Raw genomic sequence first — 27621 nt, forward strand, 5'->3', positions numbered from 1 at the left:
AAGGAGAAGACAGAATGGAGTTCCTTTTCTGTTTCCACTTATTGATGTTACAGAATAAAATAACCATTTTATTATTAATTATGTATTATTATTGGTTCAGGTTTTTTATGTCTTCCTACACTTATCTTTTCCAAGTACTACAATTTTCTAAGTCAGTTATCTATATGAGAGCTGTAAAATAATTTAGAAACAGTACGTAGCATTTTGTGTCGGTTTTATTAAATGAAAAATGGAATCCTTTACCTAAAATGTATATGCCTTAAACCACTTCTAAGGTATGGCATTTACAGTTGCAAAATCAAACATTTTTCTTTACTAATATTAAAATGTCCTTTTCTTCTCTGCTGTTTCAGACCCCTTGTCATTCTTGAAGCTCTTGCCACACTCAGTTCCTTCATGACAGTGTTGCGATGTGCAAACAACCTGACCACTGCTTGCTTTTTCCAGATTGAATTAAGAGGCTTAAGGAAGAGCTTCAGGGTTAGAGCAGCTCTTCTCCTCTGTGTCCTCTTGTCTTCTTACCAGACAATGATTTTCCTGTCTCCATGCCTCTCTTCCCCAAATGTGTTCCACCTTCTCTCCTCAGCCTCATCTTTTAAAACTAAATTCATTCCTTTAAGGCCCAGCTAAATGCTGCCTCCTCCCAGAAGCCTTCTGTGAACATTTCTTTCCCCTCTGAATACAAACCCCATTTGGCCACTATTATGAAGTTTATTACCTTATGCATGTGTTAAATCTAATATATCTCATCTCCTTTAAGAGAAAACTAAATGTCATTAAATTTTGTGGAACATTCAAAATAACTAATGTCTTATGCCACCAATAAGCTTTTCTAATCTCAAAATTTATTGTTAATGGGGCAAACCTCCACACTTCCTTTTCTTCAAAGCCTATGGAACATGCAATTGTGGATTAGCCAAAAATAAAAATAAATTTAAAAATTCTTTCCATCTATATTTCCACTTTTTAAAATATTGAAGGTTTAGTGTAGCAGGCCTGGCCAAGCTGTGTTGAGACCTATGTGTTTGATGAGGAGGAGGAGGAGGAGGACGACAATGTAACTTCAAAAAAAGATCAAGTTTACCAGCTGCCTTAGTTTCCTCAGCCAAGCTAAGATGGGGATTCTTACTCAAGTGATTTATCAAGGGAGTTAGAAAGCAGGCTGGGGCAGAAAAATCGGGTGAGGTTGTGCTCGGCGGAGGCTGGGTGTGGCCTCATGCCACAGGAGCTCTGGAGCATGAACTGCAACACAGAGTGCGTCCCGTCTTCAGGCACATCAGTCATTGTCTAGGATTTTGAGGGTGGTGGAGAGGTGGAGAGCTTTGCCTCCCCGTTGACAAGATTCTGCCTCCATTGAGAACAGTTATCTCCAGAAGTTCAGCTGGGAGGAGGTGTCATCAGCTATCACAGCATTTGGGGGACAGGTGCTCCCACAGATAAAAGGATCTGAGTGGGACAAAAAAGAGCACCCACCATCCTGGAAAATTTTAAAAATTTATGAAATAGCCCTTTCTATATTGAGGAAGAAAATGTTGTAATAAATTTCAGCCTTACAGCCCTGGCCGGTTGGCTCAGCGGTAGAGCGTCGGCCTGGCGTGCGGGGGACCCGGGTTCGATTCCCGGCCAGGGCACACAGGAGAAGCGCCCATTTGCTTCTCCACCCCACCCCCCCTCCTTCCTCTCTGTCTCTCTCTTCCCCTCCCGCAGCCAAGGCTCCATTGGAGCAAAGATGGCCTGGGCGCTGGGGATGGCTCCTTGGCCTCTGCCCCAGGCGCTAGAGTGGCTCTGGTCGCGGCAGAGCGACGCCCCGGAGGGAAAGAGTATCGCCCCCTGGTGGGCAGAGCGTCTCCCCTGGTGGGCGTGCCAGGTGGATCCCGGTCGGGCGCATGCGGGAGTCTGACTGTCTCTCCCCGTTTCCAGCTTCAGAAAAATACAAAAAAAAAAAAAAAAAATTTCAGCCTTACAGCAACTTATCCATTGTCACTTATGCATTCTTCCTTTGGTCCCCACGAACCACCCCTCCTGCTGCTCCCTCAGGTCCTTCCAGGGCTCTCCTCTCTCAGCCCTTCAAGGCTGGAACTCCTTCTCTTTCTGTCTTAACCACTCCTTTTCCTCTGTCTGCTCTTTGGTGATCTCTTCCATTCTCAAAACTTCCATTGACATTGTATGCTGTTTATTTTCCAAGTCTGTTTACATTTCTTTTTTTTAATTTATTTATTAAATTTAATGCAGTGACATTGATAAATCAGGGTACATATGTTGAGAGAAAACATCTCTAGATTATTTTGACATTTGATTGTGCTATATACCCCTTCCCCAAAGTTAAATTGTCTTCTGTCACCTTCTATCTGGTTTTCTTTGTGTACATTTCTATCTGTAGCCATGATCTTGAACCTTAATTCCAAATCTATAGAACTCCCTGCTTTCAAAGCATATCTACTTGGACTCCTCACAGGCACCTCACATTCAAAAAGCCAAAAATTAAACATATAATTTCCCCTTCTAAAATATCTCCTTCTCTAGTGTCCCTCATTTCCATAAGTGATAGCACTGTCCATCAAGGTGCCCAAGGCAGAAACTCAGGGGTCACAACTTGCCCTCTTTCCCCTCCTTCACCCCTGTCCATTCACTAACTGCCTCCGAGGCACATCCTCGATACTTCTGGAATGCGTGCACCTCTCTCCATCTTTACTGTTATTACTCCAACCCAGGCACTGTCATCTCTACCCTGAGCTACAACAACAGCCCCCTCACCCCTTTCCAGGGATTCAGTCCTGCCCCAGAATTCACTCTCTACACTATAGCACAGTGATCCTTGTAAAATAGAAAATACGACTAAAATCCAATTTTATTATAAGGACTGACAAGGTCTTCTTTATCTGCTCTACATCTGTCTACTTCTCCACCATAATTATCATCAATACTGCACCAGGTATGGTGCCTTAGTCATACGGTGAATACTTGATTAGTTTCTAGAAACTCCATGCTTTTTCTCTGCTACAGATCTTTACAATGCTGTTCTTCCTCCTCATATCCACAATGTAATCCTATTTAACTATAAATCAACCATTTTAAAACAATTTAAAAGTCTCTTCTTCAGAGACTGGAATACAATGCTTTTACACAGTACCTCAACATCATGTATTTCTTTTTGTTGCAATGTGCATTGTATTTAATTGTAATTATCTGATGTCTCTAGCAAAAAGGGTCCTCCATGAGAGCAGAGACTTATCTGTCTATTGAAGAGTGTAGCCCCCGACACCAAGAACAATGCTATTCTATAGCAGGTACTAAATATGAATGAATACATAATGAATGACTGATGGGGGCTGGTTTTACTCTAGTATCCTTGAATTGAGTATACCAGATTCTGCTATAGTTTGATGGGAAGACTTGACCAAGAAAGTACTTAATCAAGACATCTCTATTATAACACATTGGTTCCAGAAAGGTTCTATCCATATGCTAGCGGGGAAAAAAAAAATGTTTTTAAAAATGTTCTACCAAGTAGAGGCCCTCTGAAACCCAGTGTTTCAGGCAAAAGAAGAGAGGATACCTTTTCATCACTCCTCCGAGACCAGCTGGAGCCAGCTGCTGGTTTCTCCAAAGGGGAGGAGGGCGGGACTGTCGGCAGAGAACTGAACAGAGGCAGTCAGCCTTCCACTCCATAGCGCATTAGTGAGGACTGGCCCGCTGGAGAGATTCCCTCCTCGGTTATCTGACTTTCACACAAAAGTGAATTCTAAATCCACTTGGTTTTCTTTTTTTTACATGCTTTGTCTTTCCTCACTCTTTATCTTTATCCACTCTCCTCATTGCCCGAATGCCCTTGGAGAGCAACTATTACACAGAAGGGAGGTTCAGCTTCATGCAAGCGGGAACAACCCACGCTCTTTATTTCTCTTTGAAATGCCCCTGATTTCATTCTTCAGCTCCCTCCAAATTCCACTCACCTAATGTCAAACTCTTTTTTTTTTTTTCAGGGACAGAGAGAGAGTCAGATAGAGGGATAGACAGGGACAGACAGACAGGAACGGAGAGAGATGAGAAGCATCAATCATCAGTTTTTCGTTGCGACACCGTAGTTGTTCATTGATTGCTTTCTCATATATGCCATGACTGCGGGCCTTCAGCAGACTGAGTAACCCCCTGCTTGAGCCAGTGACCTTGGGTCCATGCTAGTGAGCTTTTTGCTTAAGCCAGATGAGCCCGCGTTCAAGCTGGCAACCCCAGGGTCTCGAACCTGGGTCCTTCCGCATCCCAGTCCGACGATCTATCCACTGAGCCACCGCCTGGTCAGGCTCAAACTCTTTTCTATAAGTTGTGCTTTCTAAATATTATATATATATATATATATATATATATATATATATATATATGGCCACAACTAGCTTTTGAAAGCTTTTAAAAGGAAAAGATTACTTTCATCCAGTACAGTACAAGGTCTGCAGATCAATAACCCCACTGGGTAAATCTTAAATGGATCACATTGAGGAAACATTAAAGGAAAAAGTAAAAGCCGGGCTAGTGCAGGAAGGCGGTTGTTTATAACAAAATTTTAAACATTTTTATTAATGAAAATGAATGTACTAAAATAAAAGAGAAATCAATAGGTGAACAAAGGGATTTACCATTAAAGTTGTAAAGTTGACTAGGTAAAAGTCTCTCCAAATGTGAAAAATTAAAAATAAGGGTTCATGAACATGGTTGGGTTCATGAACTCCCCAGTCTAGGGATAGCTTAACCAGCATCTCACTCATGATGGGACAGGATGTTTATCCAACCTGGCTCCTGGAGTCTAAAATCATGTAAATCTCTGCTGTGATCCAGTATATACTGTTCGCCTCTTCTTAATCTAACCATAAGAATCTAAATACAATTCAGTGCATTTGAGTTTTTTCATCCCCACCTGTAGGAGACTAGTGGATAGAAGAAAAAGGAAAACCATCCTAATAACATCATGTGAAAAGAAAAACAACATGAAATAAAGTAGCAATTAAGAGAAGGGGTAAACATCATCAGGAGGAAAGTGGACACTACCTGAGAGACCCTAGTGGCTTCCTCCAGGAATTTTTTCATCTCATCCTCAGTGAATACCACATTCATGGCAGACCCACTAAGAAAGAAGGGGGGAAAAACAGGTCAGTTTCTTTACCACTTTGTAAGTAAAGCATCCTAGACTTGATTGCTCCTCAAAACAGTTACAGACAACTTCTAGTTTTAGTCTGGGCTAAGTAAAATGGTACCTTTTTCTAAATTGAGACTTTATTCCATTTAATCAACAGGACACATGTTCAAAGTAAAAAGTCACCAAAGTTGAGATGAATAAGGGGTTAAAATCTGTTAAGAGACAGCACATACCCCAGATCTGTCTTTTCTGATTTACTGGTTTAACTCTCTACTGGTTCCAGGTAATTCCTGACCTTTAACAAGCTTCTTCCCAGGACCTCGTTTCTCTAACTCTGTTTCTTTGAGTTCATCATTACCAAAAGCTGACCTTAACCCACAAGTTCCCAGTCATAACAGGGCATTCTACTTTCTCAACCAGGCTACACAAAAATCAATTGTTTTAGTAACTTTTGCAATATAATGTACAGCTTGTGACAGAAATGTATTCAACTATGTCCTTCTTCCTAAATACTTAAAAAAGAATGCTGTGTGAAATCAATTTACTCCAAATTTTGACATTTTCAAAGGGAAATGGCAGGGGAACAGAGAAGGAAAACTAAGAATAGGGGAAGAAACAAGGAAAATATATTACTTCCCCATTCCTTTTTTTAAAAAGTAGTATTTTTTTTTTACCTTTTCTACTCTATTACAAAGTTCTGCATAAAGAGCTTTCAATTTCTTCATCTGTTTAAGACAAGAAAGCTAAGGCTATAGCACTGATAATTCACAGTATGAGAAACTAGAACAAAGATGTAGATAAAGATGATAAAGGCAATGCAATAGTCAAAGCTGCTTTCTGTGATCCTCCCTTAAATATCTGTGTGTTTAAATGAACTTACATTAATAGTATTATGAGACTGTGGTTTATACAAAATGTCATTTAAATAAAAAGAAAAGTTTTCCACCTCATTTGAAATTTTTTATTATTTTAAAGGATCCCATCTCAAATTCCATTTACACTTTCAAATTGTGCACAGCAAATGGTGTGTCTCTTATTATCCCCTGTTCAGTGAAGTAGGCTCCTTACATGTGGTAACATCTGAAGAGAGGAGGTGATAATTCACAACTTCTCCTTTGATGATAGATCTTAGTTTCAGAGTCTAATACAAAAGATCCTCACCGCCCATATCCCTCTCCATGATAAATCATCTATTAAAAAACTGTGATCTCACAAACTTAAAAATTCAAACCAGAGGCACCATCAGAAGGTGCTGACAACAATCAAAGATAAGCTGTCATTTCCAGGTATTAGAGAACAGATGCCGGGGAATAGATAGCTCAAGTTTGCTTTGTTTTGGTTTTGCTTTTTGGTTTTCTTGAATCGTCCTGTTCTCTAATGTAAAACTATCTTCCCACAGTTTGGCAAGGAGGTACCCTCAGCCCTGTCTCCAAGAAGTAGGACTGTCATGTCTTCCTGTTGCTACTCCCTGAAGGAAAAGCATTATGCTGAAGGACTGTGCACAGGACCTCAATCTGGTTGTATTTGTTTGGAAATTGTTGATGCATTTACAAGTTACTACACATCAAAGCCTAGTGCTATTAGCATACAACATGCAGTTTTCTATCTCTCAGTTTTTAAATCATTTGGAAAGCAATGTATTACCTCAAAACATAGGAAGGTCTCAATAAACAGGGGTAGCCCACAGACTTCGCAAAGTCCAATGCCTCGTTCTAATTAATGGAAACAACAACAAAATATATATGGTTTAAAATATTCAATGAAAATGCAGAATGGCATCATTACAATAAGTAGTAATGCAACTCTTCTTATTCTTTCTCTCAAAATACACCATTAAAATGTAAATTGGACACTGAAATACATAAAATCTCTAGCTTCTAATTCTAAATAGCAAATCTAGTTCAAAAAGAGTTTGAACTTCTTTTCATTGTCTGAATCTTAATGAGAAAACTCCTATCAATTCATAAGCAACATTTAAGTGCAATCATGGAAATACTGCAACTTTAAATTCACTAAGCACAGTGCGTTTTCTCTGCCCTGCAGTTAACACCTGCAGTAGTTAACATTCAGGTTATGACTTCAAAAGAGAACATTAAGAACAGACATGTATTTCTCTCCTTACCAGAGTGTTAACAGCTTTCCAGGGTGCCTGAGCCACCTTCAGCTCGTCCAAGACCGCTGAGAAGATGGAGCGATCCTCAGCCCTGTCGATCTGCATAGGGCTCGTGCCCATGATCTTAACACCATTCTTGTACAGAGGGACGGCCAGGTTGTTGGGAATCTGGCCTCCGACGGAAATGATGCAGCCACCACACGCCTGAGAAAACATGTGCAATGTCAGCCACTGGGGTAACTTCATCATGAATGAACAACCGTGCTGTTACTGCCTCCATTTCCTTCCTGAAATGATTAGCATGATTGTGATGGTTTCATTTTTCCTATCAAGGTAAATATTGGGTCATGCCACAAAGAGATAAATGAATTAGTTCTGATTTTTCAGGCACTTACATGATAAAGTCTACATAAAAGCCCATACAACTATACACTATTCCATATATAACTGCCATACAATTACGCATGAGTGGGTGACATACACATGTGGGACAATTAAAAAAAGAAATTCAATCCAGTAAATATCTTTGTCATATACTCTACAGCAGTGTTTTTCAACTGTTGATCCGCTGACTGGTCTACTGGAAATTTTGTGCCCATCTGTGAAAGAGTTAACTACCTGATGTTGTAGGAAGACTATAGACCCAATGATCTTAGTCCAATTTGCTTAGGCTCAGGATGATTTCTGCCTTAGCAGTCCCCAAAATAATTTTCCTATTTTCACCAGTCGCCCAAATGTAAAACTACTGCTCTACACTACGACCAATTCATTCTTGGACTACTGTTGTCATACCGATGCATCCTTCCAACATGCACCTCTCCTGTTTCCCTCCACACTGCCCTGCACATTCAGATTAATCATCCTACAAGTTATTCCTTTACTCAGAGTTCTCTAATGGTGTCCATCACCTGAAACATAAAGGATAAACTCATACTTTCCTATCTTGTCTATCATCACTTCTCTTAGCCACCGGCAGAGGGCTTGACCACTGTCCCCAACCAGGTTCACTCCCATTGACAAGCTTTTTGCACCACTTCCCCCTTCCCCTTCTCCTTTCCTGCCCTTGTTTCCTTCCTCCTTTTTTCCTCTTCCTTATTTAATCTCTACCCCTAAACCAAAAGTCAATCTAAATCCTGCCTCCTATTTTAACATCTGTTTTCCTGCTACTTTGGTGCTTGTCTATAGGATCCAATCGTAGATTGTTTTTTCCTTATTTCCTTACTATTTGCCTTACAAGCAGTGTCAGAATCTTTAACCGTAACCTCCTATTAGCAGTCAAAACTTCAAGATTAAAAAAGAAAGAAAACAAACACAAAATGTCAAATTTTCTCAAGGCTGGTGTTCTAATGGTGAGGGTGAGCCAATGAGGAATGTTGGGAACTGAATTTCATGTCAGAAGTCACTTCCCATCTTGGTCCCCTCTGTGAAGTTTCCCTTGAGGCTCAGAATTCTTGTCTGTACAATTAAGACAACAGTACGTGCCAACTTCATAAGGTGGGTATGAAGACTCAATAAGAATAAACATTAAAAATTTTATAGAAGTATATAAATGACATTATCATCAATATTAGAAAATATAATATCTGATAGGCCATTGATTTTGGCATCATTTGTGTTTGCTTTAATGACCTACTGATGCAATATTAAAATTGCTGAAGTCAAGATGAGTACCAAATGTATTTTATCAGTCTTTGAAATCATTCCGAACTGCTCTTAAAAGGAATAAAGCTAATTTCTCTCTGATAAAAAAAATGATTGTTCTGCCTAAGCAAACACCTGCAATCTCATGCTTAAATGCATTGTAAACAGTATTGAAAATAATAATCCACAGTTCTGCATATTTATAAATGTACTTTAGCTACTTTTTATCATTTTTATAGTCAATATACACTTTTGAAAAACTTTAAGAATTATTCTCTTTATAATAATATTTGTATCTGCTTATTTTTAGCTTTATTAATGGTGTTAATATTTTAAAGGCTTAAAAACTCATCCCTCAATTAAATGAATACAAAGGTCCTTCCTGTGAAGGACTTCAAAACAATCGCTATAATTAAGGAAGCAAACGTGAAGTTAACTAAATAAGAGCTTGAAGTTGAATTAAAAGCCTTTAATTAATAAATATACCAATATATTTCAAATTAGCTGTATGCAATTTTTATTTTTCAAGAAATTAAACCACGTTCAAAACAATAATAATACAAACTGCTACTATTTTCTAAGGTTGCTACTACATACCCTAGAGATCTGTTTGACCTCTAAGGCAGTCACTCCCCACCCATTTGACAATGGAAGAAACTAAGGCTTATGAAGGTAAAATGACTTGTCCATATTTCCCATCTAACAAACAGGAAGGCAGTAGTTGAACTCAATTCTACATATTATAAAGCAGATATGTTTAACTAACATTATACCAAGTTTTTGAATCTTAAGCTAATTATTTTTCCAGCTGTTTTCAGTGGTGGTTAATGTTACAGGATACAAGGAGAGCTACTTCTAAAACATTCATTTTGAACAGTAGTAGGTAGAAAAATTACTGGTAAAACCCTATTCTCCTCGACCTCCAGAAATACAGATCATCACTGGAAAGACAAAGCATGCCCATAGGAACGGTTGAGAGTACCGGCATGATGGTGTAGTATAAGTTGTGTTCATACAGCAGAAGGAATTCAAGAGCAGAGAACAAGTTTGTAGGATGAAGTTAATACAGAATAGTTTTCAGGAAAAATTCTAACTGAAAATGGCCCCAATTCTAAGTACAAAACTTGTAGGGACCTAAGAGAAGCTGGTATCTCACACAGGTAAGTGACCATCATTGTGATTACTTAACACCTAATTACTTTCAAGGAATTTACTGAAATAAAATATTCCAAAATTCAGATAGTGTTTCACCAATATCTAAAATCTTCAGCCTCAACTAACTTCATTGACTCCCAAAGTTCCTAAACTTGGCTCTTACCTAAATTTGTTTGTATCTTTTTTACCCAGCTGAGTTTCCTACGTTTTAAACCCAGTATCACTAAGCTAATGTCTTCAGATAAAGGAATATATCACTACAACATTTTCTATTAAAAAGGGAAAAGAACAAGTGAGAAGGAGACTTCAGCACGTCTAGCATTCCCTCTCACTCAAACTCTGGTCAAGACTGTCGTTCAAAACAACCAGCTTTACACAAGGGCATGCCACTTTGTTGACATCTTAATGTTTCTTTAGAGATGTTCCCTTGATGCCATGGGAACAGCATTGGTCCTGAATTAGACCAGGAGACCCATCATATTTCCCATCATCTCATGTAGCTACATATCCTCGGGAAACCCTACTACCCTTCTCAGTGACTCAAATGTGTGCTTTTGAATAAGTTTAGATGTGCTTCCAGTTTTCACAAATTTACCTCCAACATCAGATAAGGACAGTATCCTGAAGGTTAAGAAATACCTGTTATGAGAGACAACAAAACCTGTAGAGCCTGCTGAGAAGCTACACAACAATCTCACGAAAGGAAACCTATATACACATACACATACATGCACATGTACATATGATTTGTGTAATTTCCTACAATAGTGCAAAAAATACATCAATGGAATATTGTTCTTATGTTTCCCAACTTAACATTTAAAATTACCTTATAATATATAGTTGCCCTTTAATTGCCAATTAGTTTCAAAGAAGGGCCAGTTTATTTATATTATATTAAATTCAGTTATAGTAAAAGGAACTCAATAATATTTATGTGTAACTATATTCAAAGGCAGTTATCAACATTTCTAATCTTTCCTTAAAGAATTCCTGGGGAAATAATTAATTATGTATAAAGTGCCTGCTGCTACTGCCCACAGTTCTTACCAATATATATATATATATATTTGTGACAGAGACAGAGAGAAGGACAGATAGCAACAGACAGGAAGGGAGAGAGATGAGATGCATCAGTTCTTCGTTGCAGCACCATAGTTGTTTATTGATTGCTTTCTCATATGTGCCTTGACTTGGGGGGCTACAGCAGACCGAGTGACCCCTTGCTCAAGCCAGCAACATTGTGCTCAAGCTGGTGAGCCTTGCTCAAACCAGATGAGCCCATGCTTAAGCCAGTAACCTCAGGGTTTTGAACCTGGGTCCTCAGTGTCTCAGTCTGATGCTCTATCCACTGAGCCACCACCAGATCAACCAATTATGTATTTTTTTATACATTTATATCATAAAGTTTAGTTTTATTTCAATGCCTTAAACATAGAGACCTGGTTTTATAGCTCTCTGTCTTGTTACACCTGGCATTTAAAAGGTGCTCAAGAAACATTTGCAGAATTCACTTATTTTTATCCCTACCTAGGCATCTGAAATGAATATTAGAGAATCATTAGAGAAATCATGTCAGAGAGAAAACTAAAAATGGAGCATATTCTGCATAATGGCTCAATTTGTTATATTAAAAGATCAGTAAGCCAGGACTAAAGAGACAACTATGATGGCACATTCATCCTAAATTTGTCCATTTTTCTTTATATTAACAAAACCATCACATTGTTCTTGCACTATACTTTATATGTTACCATGTGATTTCAACCATAAATCTCACGTTACCTTCACAGTATCTGCATGAAGCACACGTTTACATTTATATAATTTACTAACAACCAAAAAAAGATGAAGCACTGAGAATGTAAATAACAAGTCAGTGAGTTCTCAACTAAAACTAGAATTGAAGTATTATTGGTCCAATTCAGTATTCTTTATTCTAAGTGACCATATTTTACATTTTGGGATGATTTTCTATGGGAAAGAATTAACTGTCATGACACCAAAAGGCACAACTACTGGATATCATTTTGAAATTTTCCAGTAGTTATTTTTTTTTAATTTAACTTAGGATCATTTAACTTGTTCTACAGGATATACAGTAACCTATAATCATCTGCACTCCTGTAGGAAAATGTTATAAAGGTACCAAAATCATTCAGAATGGACTTAGTGATCTTACATTGAGAACTAAATGGATTTATCTGATAGCACAAAAACTTCACTGTCCTTTGTGAACAAGTAAGTGGCTTCTCAACTCTGGGAATCATCATTTCATCATTAAACTCCAACAGCCCATGAACTACAGTAGAAAGAGGCTGCTTACTGTATGTCTAGATGACCAATTCAATCATTCTACAAACTATTTATTGGGATTGTCTTGTACTAGTTAATATGTATCTGGCACATGTTACCAAGAAGAGTTTTTAGGAGAGCTGGAACGCTTAGAAAGAAAACATGAATTTTATATGAAAAATAATCACTCTGAGCCAAGGCCTCAGGAATCAAAGGCTGGGGTGATTCTTTTTAAAATTTCACTACAAAATTAGACAACAGAAGACACTGACAGCCCTTTTTCTTCAGGGGAATTACAATATACATCTATATACTGAATATACATATAGAAAATATTCATTGCAATATATTTTTCTTCTTTTTCTTTTTTTTTTTTTTTCTTTTTTTACCTCCTGATGGTAGATGTCTAGGATTCTCTCCAAAGACAACTCTTCAAAGTACAATTTGTCACACTCATCAAAGTCTGTGCTCACGGTCTCAGGGTTGCAGTTCACCACCACAGTCTTCTTGCCAAGTTGACGCAGTGTGCGGATACTGGAGACAGCACACCAATCAAATTCCACACTGCTGCCTGCAGAGACATGGAGATTGAGAAGAAGGGTAAGAGAAGCGTGAAGTTACTACATAAAGAGCAGCAGAAATATGTATATACTGCAGTCAGTTCAAGCTAAGGAAGCTAATGCTCTTCCAATTTTTTTTAGCTACATTTGCTTTATTTGACCCTTCTCTTCCTCTTTTTCAATTCAATTTTTAAGACTCCAGAATATAAATTTCAGATTTATTATGTACATTATAGTAATAGCAGGAAAAATGGGACTAATTAAACAACAACGGCATGTTGGCTTGTTTTATATGCTAAGTTCTGCAATAGGTAACAGCCATATTTGAAGCCTACAGAATCTCAAAGTCAATGGGTGAAAACTGTAGTGATAAAAAAAATAGCTCCCATTTACTGAAAAGAAATTCAAAGTAAACATACTAACCTCAGTATACAAAAGTAGTTAAGTTAGTGATCAGAATATTTGAGTTCTTATTTCAGTCCTTCCACTTACCCTGCTATCTAAAGGCTAAGCCCAATGATCCCTGAGGTGACTTGTAGTTCTGACATACCTTAATTGATTAGAAAGTCCTGTCTTTTGCATGCATATTCTTTTAAGCTTGACAGGGCTACCCCATGCAGAGTGAGTGACCTTCTAAGATGTAATTTGAAGTATAATAATGGCTTAAATGCCTCAAAATATCACCTCTACTGGGATGCCATAGAACTGAAAGTTCTGGGATTTGTACTAATCCTTGACATTAGGACTTTGTCTCCTAAAGATTATTGTCAGAATAAGTTATGTAAATTCTTGCTATCAATTAAATATAGATTTGATTGTCATCTCAGCTAGCCTTCCCTGGGCCCTAGTGTGATGCAGAATTGTGGCATATATTAGATGAAATTTGAAGAGGAAGAAAAATAGGTCTAGAGAAAGAAAGAGTAGATCCTTGGGGCAGTGTTTAGGCCAGTTAGCCAAAAGAAAATATACTGGTAAAGGTACGAGCATTTATTTCCGCCTTCATAATTTGGTCAAAAATTGGTAAACTACATTTAAGAATACTTTAGAGAAACAATGTTAAATACACTTATTGGAAAAATATCATTGCCTGTTTCTATACATACTTTGTAACTGTAATAGATCTTGATTCATTATTAAATATCTACTTTTAAGTGTCTAGGGGGATATGTAACAATTTCTAGTGAGAATGTTCTAATCAAATTATATAATACTCTATGCACCAATGAGAGGAGGTCTTTGCATTTAATGTCAAAGAGATCATACATTAAGTCAGAAATTTTATCTACAAATGTAATTCTGGCTGATGTATAAAGTTCTTGGGCTAATATAAAGCTTTGTGAAATATTATGCTAGGAAAGAAAAAATCAAAGTGTAATTCATTTGTTAACCTCAGTGAGAGGCTCAGTTTAGTTCATGAGGATGAAAATGATAAAAGGATGAACTGATGAAATGAAAAAAGACAGACTTTGCAGTGGGGGCTACATCTGAGTCCCACTTCCACCACTTAATAGCCACATATGTTTGGGCTTTCTCTCTCTCTGAACCTCAATTTCCTAATTTGCAATTTATTATAACAGCATTTTACATAGTCTTTAAATAATGAAATTAGCATGTGTGAAAAGTACTATACAAACTATAAAGCCTTGTGTAAATGTAAGTTATCACTTTACCAATGTGATATGGACCACAGCCCAGCACCATCAGTCCATGGTCATCAAATTTGATATCATGCTCCTGAGAGGGAGAAAAAAGAAGATTATGAAAATTATGCATTCTTCCCTCTATTTAAACAAAGTGTCCTGTCTCCGAGTGTTTCTTTCATTCTTCCTCTTAATGATATGCATTCCCTGTTAGCCTGGGAAGCTCTAAATTATCAAAGCTCTACTTATTTGTAAAAAAAGAAAAGTAAAAGTTCAATATTGTTTTAATTAAATAGTCATTAGAATGTGGTATAACTGAATGGTTCATAGAACCATGGTCCTTATCCTTTCATTTGTCGGATTTAAACATCTTAAGGCAGTTCTTAAAAGATGAGTACAGGAAAACATCATCACATCTGATCCACATAATGTCATTTTCACTACCAAGATTACTAGATAACCAAAGACAAAAAGCATGTATTCCCCTATGTGGACCATTTAATAAATCTAGAGATTTCTGATACGGCAATGTAGCAGTTCTTACCTGACCATTGTAGGTAACATAGAGGTAGTTTGTCACTGATGGGTACTCTGCAGCCAATGTATCAATCTACGGAAGAAAATAAATAAATAAATAAATAAATAAATGTAAAATTTTTCACTCCTTTTGTTACAATTTCTTTTTCAAGAAGATTGTGCATTTTTTCAGTGCTGCGTTTGTATTCTTTTAATGTTTATTACTGTCAAAAATGAAAACAAGAAAAAGGTATGTATATTCCAATTGCTTTCTAATTCTGAAAGTAAGAGGGGGAAGAAAAACAATGACACATGTATCACTTGAGTAATAATGACAATACACATCCCAGAGCATCACTGAATTATTCTGGTAGTTCCTCTCATGAACACAAGAAAGTAGTCATATAATCAGCAAGTTACCGAGAAGACTAACTGAGCAAGTTGTCTAAAACAAATGCAGATAAAATCTAAAATCAAAGCAAAATGACTTATAGCTAAGAATGTCTTTGGTTTTCCAAATTAACACTTAAGAGTTAAGTTACCTATGGCAATGAGCTATTGGATGACACAGGTCTCATAAAGGAAGGAGACAAGATTTCATTGAATGGAAAAAGTGAATCAATTCAGCTCTCAAGGACCAGGAGCTCAGCTCAGAGAGTAAGGGTTTGGGGGCTGACAGGGCAAGCTAGTGTAAAGCAGTGAGACAGAAAAAAAAGATAATAATTGCTGAGTAGGAAATAGCATCAAGCCTGAGACCTAAGGGTATGGATATGCCCCTTGAGCACACGGGAAAGGTCAATGATTTTAAAGGACAAAAACCGGCTGGTGTGGTACTTTAAGCCAAGACAACTCTTCTACTAAAGGCCAAAAAAAGAAAAAAGAAAAGAAAGAAAAAGAAAGAAAGAAAGAAAGAAAGAAAGAAAGAAAGAAAGAAAGAAAGAAAGAAAGAAAGAAAGAAAGAAAGAAAGAAAGAAATCACAACGGTACACCTATGAAAGTTCTTGTGTGATTGTCATGAATACTAGATGAGCTCATTATGCCCAACCCTATCACAATGAATACTAAATGAACCATAATGATGGGGTACTTAACATAAAGTATTACCTTGTAAAAAGTTAGTGCCAAAGGAGATAACTATTCTTTTCAAGAGCCTCAGCCACTACGTTAGAGTATTTCAAGTCCTTTTTCTACATTAAAGATTTCTCTTTCTACAGATATATTTGCACTCAGTCAAAAAGCAGAAGAGAGGTCATTTTCTTTTTCTTTTTTCATTTAGGCCAAGAAAATCATGTACTCACTTTTACCTTTACATCCCAGTTACCACTTTACCCTTTCCCTTTTAAGCATAAACAAATCCTGTGCTAAATAAAATTGGTGACATCATGAGCATCAGCTGAACAGGTAGAGTCACTTTCAAATCCCACCCTTCTTTTTATTGACAGTGTCCCTATGATTTGGTGCCTACATTTCACTTGAGGAACCTTGAGAAGAAAGAAAAACTACTTTACCTGTTTCACCCACGGGTGGATATTTTTCTTTAACCTCAGCTCCCTTGTCTGGGCCTCAGTCAGCTTGAGGCATTTGGAAATCTGCTTGTCTGAGAACCCAATCACCTTTGCCTTCCTCAGGATTTCTTCTGTGATGGACTCACTAGGATTTAATGAAAAAGAGAGACTCAAGTTTAAACCAACAACAATAAGAAGCAGTCAACTATTTCATCTCAAAAACAACAAAGGTTCTTCATTTTCTATCTTCAACAGGTTTGGCTTTATGTTCTAAAAATAAACAAATAACCCACGACAGCTTCTAGCTTCTCTGAAGTCTATTCGCAAAGCTGATCTCAGACATGTGGATGCCTACTTTCACACTGCATGCACCTTCTTCTTATTTCCTGAACAATGGTTTCTGCATTTATTGTTCTAATGATTTCCTCTTTAAAAATAATCAGGGACCCCCTTCCTTACTAAATTAAGGAGCTCTTTCTCACTTTTGCTCTCCTTAACCTGTCAGTGTATGACCTGTTCAATGTTCCAAGGTATTTTCATTTGGCTTCTGGTAAGTTGCTTCTCACCTTCATTTATGGCTCCCAAAAATTATTTATTATTTTTTCCCAAGGCTGTATCCTCAGTTATGTGCTTAGTCTTGCTACTTTCTCTCCCTGTCTAAATCTAGCCACTGTCTTTGGCACAAGTAGTATAAGTGGTCAATGATACCCAAATCTGTAGACCCTTCTCCAGTGTCTGACCTGTATCCAGGTCTTTATATATATGAACTTTGAAAATCATCTTCATCTGGGCATCCCAACACTGCATTAGTCTAGGTCTCCTCCATAAATTGCCTTTAGTTATTAATATCAGATATCTGTCTTCTGTTGGGAAGATGGCTTTGTGGTTTCATGATTATTTTCTACTCAAGCCAGATTTATCTCCTCACTGTCCCCACACTCATTTGCATGGAACAGACTGTATTCCTGTTGTTTCTCGCATCTGCAAAACTATAATATTCCTGTTATCTACTCAACTTCTCTCCAACTCACAGCCACCCTTCTTAGGTCAACAAAAGCCAAACTTTATCTCAGAAGCCTTCTCAGTCTGCTCTTATCCAAAATGATCTTCCTGGGCTCCTCACTGATGCTTACGTTTGAACCAAGTTGGCAGTTGGAAGCACACTGCTTAACATGCCATTATCACCTAGTATTTTAGATGTTTCTTACTTTTATTTTTTAACCAATCAGATTTTTTTCCTGCTAGATTCAAGTTCCACAAGGACAAGGAATACATCTGGCTCATTTACCAGATTATTCCCAAAGCCTAGCACACTCTCTGGCCCACAGAAAACATCCAATAGATATTTTTTAAATAAATAAAAATAACTGTAAATCCATGCCCTTTTATTTCATAGTAAAAACAAAGAAGTCATTGAAATCAGCTTGTAACCAAAATTTTAAATGTGCACAGAAACAACTGATAAGGCCCAATGTTCAGAAAAATAAAATACTACTGTAAAAGCATCTTTAACCAAATAGCTGTGGGCCGGCTATTCTCAGCAATAGTCAGTACAATAAAATTCAATTATGATAATTTGATAGTCAATTCAATAAAATTAAAATGTAACAATATGTTGTCAGAAGATCTAGTAATAAATATTTGCACTGAAATTCTGCTATTAAAATGTGGTTGAATGAAATCTATTGCAATTTGTTCATTTTATTCTTCAAACTTCTTTATTTAATTTATTCATATTCTGAGTTTAGAGAAGAGAGAATCAAGCTGGTATATTTAATAGCTATTTCTCTAGGGTTTTGACAGCAGACTTAGTTTAAGTTTTTGCAGCCACAGCTCTTCTTATTCAATATGCTTTTACTATGGCACCTAAATTCCCTTCTGTCTCTCAAAGCAATTTGTTATTTCTCCCAATGAACTTAATATTGTTCGATTCCCATTTAGATTTTTTTAATCTTCCCAAGTATTTGATCAGCATTCTCTGAGAGCAACACATCTTTTTGTCAAATTCTTGAACACAATCTGATTATTGTCATCAGTCATTTACTCTGTATGCCAGCCACTGCACTACCTGCTCTAGAACTGTGATGTCCAATATGGTAGCTGCTAGCTACACAAAACCATTTAAGTTGGCATGTCCATTAATTAAATTTTTTAGAAATTAAACATTTAGATCCACAGTCAGCCTAGCCCCACTTCAAGTGTTCAATAGCTGCATAGGACTAGTGACTACTGCATGGGATAATGCCAATTACAGGACATAGTATCACCACAGAAATTTCTACGGGACAATGCTTCCCAAAAAGATACAAAACAATATTGGAGACAATGAATGAGAGAGTGATTCAACACATTTTATGGGAAAATAAGCTGTGTGGTAAAATGGGAGGTCAGAGAAAAGAGATAGCAATGTGAGTGGTTGTGGTTGAGAAATACTATGGCAGTCAAGGGATGAGAATAGAGCCATAAAGAAAGTTTAGTTCTATATAGAAGAAGGAGTTGACAGATGTACTATAAGCAAGGGCAACTGCATTTGCGATACTTTGAGGCAGCCATAGGCATCACAGGTATAGGGAATATACTGAGGATTTGTAGTTAGGAAAAATTGGCAGGCAATTGTGGATGGTGAAGGTGGGAATACACTCATTGCCATTCTTTCATTAGTGAGTTAACATTTAGTAAACATGTTCTGTGAGCCCAGCTTCCTCTGGGAAGCTTGGAAATGCTTCTGAGGGTCTTTGCGACACCCAAGTTTATGATTTAGCTTTAATTTTGTCAAGAAAAAAATGTTTTTTCCTGACCAGGCAGTGGTGCAGAGGACAGAGCATCAGCGTGGGATGCTGAGGACCCAGGTTCAAAACCTCGAGGTCGTCAGCTTGAGCGTGGGCTCACCAGCTTGAGCGTGGGGTCACTGGCTTGAGTATAGGATTATAGACATAACCCTATGGTCTCTGGCTTGAGGAAGGGGTCACTGACTCAGCTGAAGCCCCCCCAGTCAAGGCATTATGAGAAAGCAATCAATGAACAACTAAGGTGCTGCGATGAAGAATTGATGCTTCTCATCTCTCTCCCTTCCCTCCTGGCTCTTTCTCTCTTTCTCTCTTTCTCTCTTTTTCTCTCTCTCTCACTAAAAAAAAAATGTTTTTGAGACAAAAGCAGAGGAAGGGATTTGTTGTTGTTGCTATTTATTTTAGAAATGTAAATTTCCACTTTTCCTTGCCAAGACTGCTCCTAGATAAATTGCTCATTTGTTTTCGTACAAGTGTGCATTCAACCTCAAAGTAGAAGTGCTTGATAAATTAGCTATTTTTCTAAATTAGAACTTTGGATGATGTTCTTTTTAAATAAATACCTTTAATTATGAGTTTGGTAAAAGATCTCAAATCATGTTAATGTTTACCTGCAAAGGGAAAACTACATATTTTCTCTGTGATCTGAAATTATATTAAAAACATAGATATGAAAGTTAAGTGGAGAAATACTGTATATACGACACTGAGCATAGAGTTTTCTAGCTGCTTGCTAGAACATTTTCCCATCATTGCGGGATATTAGTAAAGATAAAACAAGCAAAGAGTAAGTAATCCTTCAATAAGACATCTCTTTACTATTGCAAAAACCTACCTGAGGCCAACCTATACTACATTACTATCTTGACCACCACACTAAACTAAATGACTGAACCCTGACCCTAAACAACAGTGGTCTACACACACTTAAGAAACATGCCTTGAAAAGAACCATCACACCTATAATTTTGACTATGGACAAGCTTAAGTGCGAGTTCTCCAAGTCTATGATAACCAGGCGTAATATATTTATCTTTTATTTTTGGGCCATGTTTTTTTGTAATTGTTCTTTTTTGTTTGTTAGTTAGTTTTTTGGGTTTTGTGGGGCATTTTTTGCCTTTAAAGATTTATTTTAGTTTTTCTTATATGGAATATCAGCCCATTTTTCAAAAGTTCCTATATTGCTTTAAATGAAAGTTATACATAATGATATAAAACAAACAAGAAACCATTCAGATTCCTCACATTTCCATTAGGGATGCAGCGCATTTGCATTTGTTCTGTTCACATTCGGAAATGCAGTCTTTTCTATTACTGAAGTATGCATAATTCCTTATTCTTTTCTACCCCCCAAAAAAAAGGTCCAATGGAATATATAAAGATATTTTCAGCAAATACACAAAGTGTTTCCCAACCCACCAAATAAAACTGGAGTCATAACAACAAATTTTTCTAAAGAAAAGATGATTGATAGAACTGGCCTTATTCATAAAGAAATAAAGTGAATTAATTTTGGGCTCAGCTCTGGTGGCAAAAAATAGCTATCTGTCACTAGACCAACTCAACTTTTACTGTTTTCCCTAGCATATCCACCGCAGAGAGTTTTCATTATTTAAAGAGGACGCCTGAGAAGAGCAACAGTAACACAAAATAATGAACCATGAATGATAGAATTTCAGAATGGGGGTGAAAACTATTTCTCCATTGGCACCCCTCACATCATCCCAGGTGAGAGTTCTGAAATAGACCTATGAAGCCAAACCAGCAGAGTGAATGTTTTAATTTCACAAGTTGAATCTCAGAATGTTTTATCGGTGAACCAAAACCTGCTTCATCTTTTGCCCAATATTCAAATACTATAATTAGATCAATAGCATGATATGATAGTTTTTAACATCTTGAATATTAGGGTGTGTTAAATTCGAATGGCACATGAATCTGCTCCGGTTCATCTATCTCAACTTGAATGCAAATATTGAGTAGGTATTTTTATATGAACTTCAAAGTGACATATCTTCTATATAGTATTTCATTCATGGTCTCTTCTTCATAATTCATTTCTACTCTTTAGACATGCTCGTGAAATAGCATAAAGCACTTTGCAATCCCCCTCACTGAGAAAAGAGATGTTCATTTGACCTACAAAAGCAATTACAAGGAGAGAGAGAGAGAGAGAGAGAGAGAGAGATAAGGTAGGTCCCTACCCACATTCTGTGCTGCCCTAATTCTGCGAGGCACCCCTAACTCCAAGACCCGGGGGCAGGCTACCTCTCTCTGTATGTCCCTCATTCACTCTCTCTGCTATTCTGCATAATGCAGGCTGGCTGGCATATCATTACACACAGAAGAAAATTGACTTTATTCCCTACTTGTTCTGATACAAAATTTTATTTTGAGACCCATTATAATAAAATAAAAGAAGAGACAGTTTGAAGACACGATTCATTAGCTTTGGGCCAGTGATTCAGATAAGGTTAAACCTCTTCAGAGTCAAATACAAGATGAATAATCTTAAGTGAACATAAAAGCTCATTTAACAATGTGGAGATTCAGATACATGCTCCTCATTTTTATCTGTCCATATCGGACTGCCTTCTATTTTGTCTGCTAAAAAGAATTTTCATCAGGGTGAAATTTGTTTAAAGCAAGCTAGGTAAAAGCTTATTTTAGGGAAGAGGCTAGAATATTTCTGTTTTTCCAAAGGAAAATAAAAACCTTAATTTGGAACAAACTCAAAACAGAATAGTTACTAAAAGAAATATAAACCCTGAATTTGTTATTCAAAACTCTGCTCTTTGAAAACTCAATAGGGAATGTTTTGTTTGTATTATATTGTAAATCAAGAGAGCATTATACCAAGTGAGAAATGTGATCAGCTGAATAGAGTATATTGTTCTAAAGCACAGTTTTAAAATCTGTATAATAAATAAGTTATTCTGTTATTTAATATGAACTTGTGTGTACTAAGTATGTTTATGTTTATCTTTACTTCTTTGAACATGAACACATTAAATCCATATTTCAGAACTGTGTCCTCTAGATCCAAATGTTCCTTCCCCAACCAGTTTTCCTTGCTTTCAGAGTTCAAGGGCAAACTCTTCAAAGGGTACACTGTTATCATGGCATAATAGAATCTAAACAATAAAACAAAGAAACACCAAATAGCTGTGATGCTGGCCTTTTCATAATCTTTAGTTTCTCTCTACATGGCAGCACAAAAATGACAGTCTGAAATTCTAGAGGAGGAAAATCATTTTAAAAACAGACCATCAGACTTTTACACGCTCTGCCATAATCTTTGAACGGTTAGCACGGCTGGGCTTCTACAGAGGGATGTCTCTCCTGTGTTCTCTGGTTCTATAAACAATACAAGACTTTTGTCTCTCTCTCTCTCTCTTCTACTTCCAATGTAGATTTTGTTGCCGTTGTTTAAAATTCTACCCTGTCATCTCCAAAACTTCCTCCACTCACATTTAGTCTTCAATAATAAATGATAACAGGAAATGGAATAAATTCCTCTTAATGAGGAAATTTTCACCTGGCCCAGAGGAGCTGGGGAAATCTATTAGGCGACCGGAGGAACGCCTGCAGCACGGCAATTACCGGGGGGAGTGAGCGTACTTCACTTGGTCCTCTCTTCCACTTGACTGGCTTTTATCTGATCCACCAAATCACAAGGAACGCTAAACAAATTTCCCTCCAGATTGCACACTCTCTAATGTGAAAATGAGCCCTCCACTTGGCCTACAATTACGGGATGGGCTTGCAATTTTATTATTCTCTTCCCTTTCAAAATCCCCCCAAAGGCAGAAGCTGGTTGAAACACTAGGCCTGATGCTCAGTAATGACACCTGCTTTCATAGCAAAAGAGAGTTGAGTAAGATATACGTCCTCTGCCGTGGGACCCCTCACCAGCCTCTCCCCTTAGCTTTGCACGGCTGCACCGGTTATTGTTCGGCCCTTCCCAGGTTCGAGACCACGCACAATCACAATAATGCAATCAGTGGAGAAATTATTTTTCTTTTCTTTCAAGAAATTGGCTTGTTCCCTCTTTCCTTAAGAGAAATATAAAAAAAAAACATTCTCCCCCCAAAAACAGCAGTAGCATTTAGAAAAAGCAAAGGATAAAACCCAGGCAATTGGGAAAATACTACTCTTTTCTCTTAAATTTTGAGAGCAACAAGGCCTTTGGAAAAATTAAAGAAAATCTCGATCTTTATCTGCTGTACAGGACAAACAAGAGCTCTATCCGATGTTCACGCGAAAGCATGCCATCCTGAGATTTGTCTATTAGGACCTCCGTCCTCTTAGCACTATCACAATAATGCTATAATAGCACATGTATTGATTTTCAAGGGACAGCATACTTAAAACTATATTTCATTGTAAAGGCTATTAACAACAATAAAATCAAAACAAAGAAGAAAATCTTATGAGAAATTAGTACTGTAGCCATTTTTTTTTAATTTTTATTTTTATTCATTTTAGAGAGGAGAGACATAGAGAGAGAGGAGAGACAGAGAGAGAGAAGGGGGAGGAGCTGGAAGCATCAACTCCCATATGTGCCTTGACCAGGCAAGCCCAGGGTTTCGAACCGGCGACCTCAGCATTTCCAGGTCGATGCTTTATCCACTGCGCCACCACAGGTCAGGCACTGTAGCCATTTTTAAGGACACAAATTTTAATTTCTGAATCCTATGTTCATTTTTTCCCATCTCAAGTTAACAATCCCGTAACTCAGAAATATTGCAATGTTACTTTCAATCTGGTAAGGCCCCTTATATACTATTGATTATAATATCATGATTATGAATACCAAGTAATAATAATGGAAAAATTGCCTAATGTAGCTTGAGTTAATTGTAATTTTTGAGCTTCAATGTATTATAGTTTGTATTTCAGTGACTCTTAATAGGAAATGCTGGGACTCTCTCTGCCCTTGATTCGGCAATAATAAAAAACAAATGGAAACCACCTAACCACTGTGGTAAGTCATGTCTATTACAGTCTGTGCTCTGTTACATTCAAAAAAGCATATTTCTAGATATCAAATAGCTTTCACCTGGTCAGAATGAACTAACAGGCAAAGTCCATACAATGAAATATTGCTTTTGATACTTCTGATTAATAGAGTTATTTATAATTTTAAAAATATTTAACGTATTCTTTCCCAAATAATAAAAGGACATCGTGTAAGCAAAACCCTGGGTTTTCCCACGAATATAGACTTGTTATGTGTATGGCATTAAATCCAACAGATATAAAGAAATACTGGCCTGACCTGTGGTAGCACCGTGGATAAAGCATTGACCTGGAAAGCTAAGGTCACCAGTTCGAAACCCCAGCCTTGCCCAGTCAAGGCACATCTGAGAAGCAACTACTACAAGGTAATACTTCCTGCTTCTCTCTCTTTCTTTTTTCTAAAATCAATATATAAAAGCTTTTTAAAAAATAAAAATTAAATAAATATTGTATGAGGCCTCAGTAGAAAACAAATTGAATAAGCATTCTTTATTTTAAAATGTGTTATTTCACAAATAAATTCATTTGTTCTATATTTTAAAACATCTCTGTCTTCCTTGGTTAAAGAAAATCATGTTTCCAAAGGGTACTTTTTTCAAATATCACATAGAGTGTCCCAAGAAACAAATGTATAACTTTCAAATATATAACCTGCTTTGACTTCTAGAAACTATGGCTAAAAATCTTATTAAAATAAATTATGTAACTGAAGCTTCTCCACTAGTTGGCACACCGTTTTTTTGTTTGTTTGTTTTTTTCTTGCTAAAGGTAACATACACAGGAATAATCTTTGCTCAATATTTTTTTAGTTCTTGAATGAGAAACTGCATGCCTTTCTCCCAAAGAGGGAAATGAAAAGCCATTTCTAAGAGAATGTGGAAGAAGTCTAGCCTTAAATTCCTGGTGATGTATTGCATTAGATATATATTAATTTGAAGATTATTACCTACATGGAATTCAAGATTCTTAATCACTGAGGGTTTCTGAGAAGACATGTAAATGCACATTAACAACTGTGATAGCAAAAATTCTCACATACTTCACACTAATGATTATATACGTATGCAAGAAAAAATTGAGTAGCTCAGTAGTTGACTCTTCAAGCTGCCTAGAGCAAAGAATGATTAAATCAGTCCATCAGCTAACGAGTACGCAGTACGGTAGGATACGAGGCAGTGTGGCCATGTTCATACTGATTAACGTTATATTCATATAAGCAAGGAATACCCTAACAGTCTGTTCCAACCCTCCACAGGCAAATGCTTGTTCAAAATGGACAAATCTAGAATCAGTTTCCATCTATGCTGAGGAAAAATATAATCAATCAGATGAAACAATGAAAGTCTGAAGAGTTTGTGTAGCACAATGTCAAGCAGGTAATAAGTGCTTCATAAATGCAAATGCCAGAGGACGAGGAAGAAGGGGAGGAGCAGTCACAAGGGAGGAGAAGGAGAAAGAGGAAGGAGAGAAGCAGCAGGAGTTCACAGACCACGACTGGCAAGTCACCTAAATTTGGCCCCAGCACCTCAGCTCTTCTCAGTCTCTTCCCTGTCGACGACGGTAGCAGTCCTGTCCTCACACCTCGAGGTGGCAACAGCCATCTTATTAAAGACTCCCAGCAGACCACAAGGGATCGTCTGGAGAGCACATGCATCAGGCACTGACCCCGCGGCCGGAGGCTTGGCCGCAGGACAGACACCACACGCTTCATCTCCAAGGGCAGACGCCAGAGCTCTGTGCTTCCCTAAGGGCATCTCACACAGGATGAGCAAGTGAAAAGATTCTGGGGGTCCGTCAGTGACGATCTAGTTTCTGTAACTATAGCTCAGGGAGCCTATTTTGCCTAAATTTAATTTCTATTGTGCCTTTCAGAAGTATTTTTACTCACACATGCATTAATATAAAAGACTAGGCATTTGCATATTACTGAAACAAAAAACATATATGTATGTGTGCATGTGAATATACAGCCTTTTATCATAAACACAGCGAATTTTAAGAATGAAAATCCTTATCCTATCTCCCCATAACCTTGAAAAGCCAGTGGGGGCGATTCTCCCCGCCAGGCCCTGTGTTTTCCCCACAAGAGTTCTAGAGAAGGGGCACGTTGCTTACAATAGTTCTGCTCTAAATGGGGTCAACAATTCAGGCAGGAAAACACACAGCTCACAACTTGACAGCTAAGGAGGAACTGATCTCCCGCTGTCTGATTTAAAAGTCAGAGCACTGGAAAGAAGCTTTGGGAAAGGGTTAGTGACTAGAACCAAAGGCAGAAGCCCTGAGCTACATTTCCGGCCCTCCTCTGACAGCTGGGACATAACATATGACACACATCAGAATGTGACTCAGTTTCACCAGCCGCAAAAATAGAAGAGTGGTTATTTTCTACCTGTCTAAAACAGAAATGTACTTTCAGGTCACCAGAGAGATAGAGATCTGTGTATTATAAAGACTACAAGTATCCAGTTTTTGCCTTAACCTTCTTTGCTATTTAACTCAGAGCCTTCCCTGCAACTATAAATATTGATGAATATTTCTTAGAAAAAATTTTCTAAAATTTCTCATTTTAATAAATTTGATAATTTTTTAATCAAAATTATACAAATTTTGGTTGTTCTCAACAGGCAGTAGAGATTTTATGTCCTATAAGAATTATAACACAGTGTATGGAATCCCTATTTGACAATATAAAACAATTAAATAAATCCCATTTTATTAAAAAAAAACAGTTTATTACAAGTCTTCCCAGCTAATTAGTAGATATATAGTCACTTAGAGATGCTAATTTACAGTGTCTTCTAATACAGAGTGAACTTATATCTTGGAGTATACATTTTTTCAAATAATAAAGTTGTAGGTCTCTGAACAACCAGAAATTTTAAGGCATTTTCTTCCACTTCAATGTCCCTTCTCTGGCATGACAAAAAAATTTTGATGCTCACTTTCTACCAGGAATAGTTCTTCATTTATTTAATGGGCATGTTATCAATGCAAATATTATTGACTGTTTACTCTAGACAAGACCAATTCCCAAGAAAATACAGTAAATAAACAATTGGAAGCCAGTCCTGTTTCAACACTGACGTTACACTTTAGAATGGTGAACTCTATTCTGCATACACACAAATCAGCAAGAGCTCTTAAGAAAGGGTTATAATAATAGTACATTGAAATCCGTCCTAATGGGATTTATATTTAATTGGAGGCTGTTACTAGCATACAGGTAATCATTACAGAACAATGAAGTGAAACTGTGGGGC

At 37.3% G+C, this 27621-nt stretch overlaps 1 protein-coding gene across 1 annotated transcript in view; it reads right to left on the reverse strand.

Annotated features, from left to right (window-relative positions):
- CPS1 (carbamoyl-phosphate synthase 1) overlaps positions 1 to 27621 on the reverse strand; it is a 127071-nt gene that overhangs the window by 22213 nt on the left and 77237 nt on the right. The window contains exons 22-28 of the mRNA XM_066232804.1: positions 16557 to 16698; positions 15077 to 15142; positions 14563 to 14626; positions 12722 to 12903; positions 7251 to 7445; positions 6773 to 6840; positions 5041 to 5116 (exon numbers count right to left, since the gene is read on the reverse strand). Of these exons, the coding sequence (XP_066088901.1) occupies positions 5041 to 5116; positions 6773 to 6840; positions 7251 to 7445; positions 12722 to 12903; positions 14563 to 14626; positions 15077 to 15142; positions 16557 to 16698 (793 nt within the window). The remainder of the gene's footprint in view (positions 1 to 5040; positions 5117 to 6772; positions 6841 to 7250; positions 7446 to 12721; positions 12904 to 14562; positions 14627 to 15076; positions 15143 to 16556; positions 16699 to 27621) is intronic.

Source organism: Saccopteryx bilineata, chromosome 5 (genome assembly GCF_036850765.1).
Source record: "Saccopteryx bilineata isolate mSacBil1 chromosome 5, mSacBil1_pri_phased_curated, whole genome shotgun sequence".
NCBI lineage: Eukaryota > Metazoa > Chordata > Mammalia > Chiroptera > Emballonuridae > Saccopteryx > Saccopteryx bilineata.